Genomic DNA, 2226 nt, shown 5'->3' with positions numbered 1-2226 from the left:
ATTCAATTTATAAATATAAAACTAGCAAAAACTACCATACTGCAATTTTATTTTTTAATGTTATTAAGCGCTTATTTATCAAAATTTTCAGGTAAAAAATATACTGTTAGGATGTTACTTGTAGTCATAGACGTTTTTTTTTTAAATTTATGGCTTACTTTTATAAAATCACATAACGCTGTTCGCAAGTGGACTACTCAAATGTATTACAAGAAAATCCCTTTTCTAAATGTGCGGATTTTACTTTTACCTTACTAATTTTATCTTAAGGATAGAAGGAAATAAAACTTGTCAAACAAAATTTTGCAAAAAAAAAAAATGATTCGTAACCCGAGTTTATACGGTCCATTCAAATATCTCAAATTGCAGATTTCAACAGTTTGTAACGTATTTTTAGTTCATTGTCTATTTTATATAAGTATACGCATACATATAGGTCTTATCAGTGCCGTAGCAATGAATTCGAAATATATGCTCCTATTTTGGTTGTAAAAGTTTTTTTCAGGACTTAAATTTATAAAACTCTTTGTGTTTATTAAAATTGCGGAAAATTTTAAATCAGCTTTACGTCAATAAATGCTCAACTTAAAAAAAAATTAGCTCTTCATTTTAGCTACTATTAGTATCATTTAGCTTTTTTTAGCGCCCTTTTCCGACCGTTTTAGCTCTAAACGAAATTTGCTTCTGGCGACACTGAGTATAAATTCGATGATGTTTTCTGAAATTTTGTTTTGCACAGCCAAGATCCCGATCGCAGGGCAAATACGATTGGCCTTTTATTGAAAAATAATGATAGATTTTGTTGAATCTCTTGGTATCCTGTAACGCTAAGAGGAAACACCGCTTGCTTGGTTGTTTCTCTTTTATATTTATATATGTAGTGGCACCAACTGTAGTGGCACTATTTAGTAAATTAAACTCAGTCGATTAAGAGACAAATTTTAAACAAAACTGCTATCTTAATATAAAAGATCAAATTTTGGACTTGTACGGTTGTCGAACTCACTGAGTCAACTAATGGAGCCTTTTATGCAGTTCCTGAAAAAAGGAGGCAACAAGAATGTGCATAATGTAAGTATGATTTAAACGCATTCTCTAAGTATAAATATGTACATCTGAAAGTAAATATGTACATACAAATATTACTACTAAGTATCTGTTTATATACATACATATATAATATATATATAAATATGTTCACGTTATATTCACAATCTCTTATTCTTACAATATCTTATTCTTTTATTCATAGTTGGTTTACCAAAGTCGTCAAGATTTTGCAGAAAAGTTTTTTATGATCTTAGTTTATGAATATGTACTTCTACCAAAACGCATGTGACCGTAATCGTCGAATTGCTCCTCACCACCTCGTTTTCCGAACCGCATGTGACCATAGTCGTCAAAACGCTTGGATAGACTGCTGTCCTCATTTTCCACCAACAAATCCAGTTCGATAGGTATTTTAGACCGTGATATTTGCAACATTTGCGGACCGAGACCGTATAGAGGCCGCATATTATGATAATTGCCGAGAGAACGTCTACCGGTGGCATCACCATATGATCTCAGAGGCAATCCATTTGAGATTTCACTACCGTCGTTCGAACTCATATCACTTAATTCTGCCTTGTTTGTCCCTAAAGTATTTGCTGAAGTCGAATTAAATAAAACACAGAAAAGCGAGATGAAAGTTATTAATTCTGGTACGCTTGACATGCTTTGGATTGGAAAAATTATAGGTGCTTGCGCTAAGGACACGTTTCTTCAATTGATTTCAATAACTAATGGCGATGCACCTTTTATAACGAATGAAAGACACAAGAACTTAAAATACATGGTTTTTCCTTTTTCGCCTTTTTAATATTCCACTGCATTTTTTAAATAGCCTCTTCAACTCTGCGCTTATCATTTAAGCAAATTCAATTACAAGTTCTTTCTCGCAATTTGACACATAATTGGCAGGTGTTCGCAGCTTCTGAAGAATATTGTTGCATAATAGATTGACGAGCAAAGGCGTTAGTTATTCTTATATCCTTCATTATTTATGCTACGGAGTGCTAAAACATTGTACAGACGGCGCACAGTGGCGCGTTTGATCAACTAATCCGGACAAAATGCATTGTCCAATTTTAAGATTGTCTTTAAAAGTCTCTTTTAAATTGGTTGAACCAAACATCGTATAAAAGGAACACAATTAGTGATATCTTTTGATATTGGTGCATCACA

At 32.7% G+C, this 2226-nt stretch overlaps 1 protein-coding gene across 1 annotated transcript; it reads right to left on the bottom strand.

Moving 5' to 3' along the window:
* Positions 1–1261: 1261 nt before the first annotated feature.
* Positions 1262–1756, bottom strand: Dsk (Drosulfakinin). The gene has a single exon (XM_017628554.1). It carries the CDS (start codon positions 1714–1716, stop codon positions 1306–1308), a length of 411 nt encoding a protein of 136 aa, XP_017484043.1. The 5' UTR covers positions 1717–1756; the 3' UTR covers positions 1262–1305.
* Between the last annotated feature and the right edge of the window lie 470 nt (positions 1757–2226).

Source organism: Rhagoletis zephyria, unplaced genomic scaffold (genome assembly GCF_001687245.7).
Source record: "Rhagoletis zephyria isolate East Lansing unplaced genomic scaffold, Rhagoletis_zephyria_1.1 Rzeph_scaffold_06028, whole genome shotgun sequence".
NCBI classification, from domain to species: domain Eukaryota; kingdom Metazoa; phylum Arthropoda; class Insecta; order Diptera; family Tephritidae; genus Rhagoletis; species Rhagoletis zephyria.
Note: the sequence above shows the minus strand (reverse complement) of the source record. Positions and strands in the feature narration are given on the sequence as shown.

Excerpts from the sequence above, each read along its gene's own strand:
- Dsk (XM_017628554.1), bottom strand. The coding sequence starts at position 1,716 with ATGTCAAGCGTACCAGAATTAATAACTTTCATCTCGCTTTTCTGTGTT.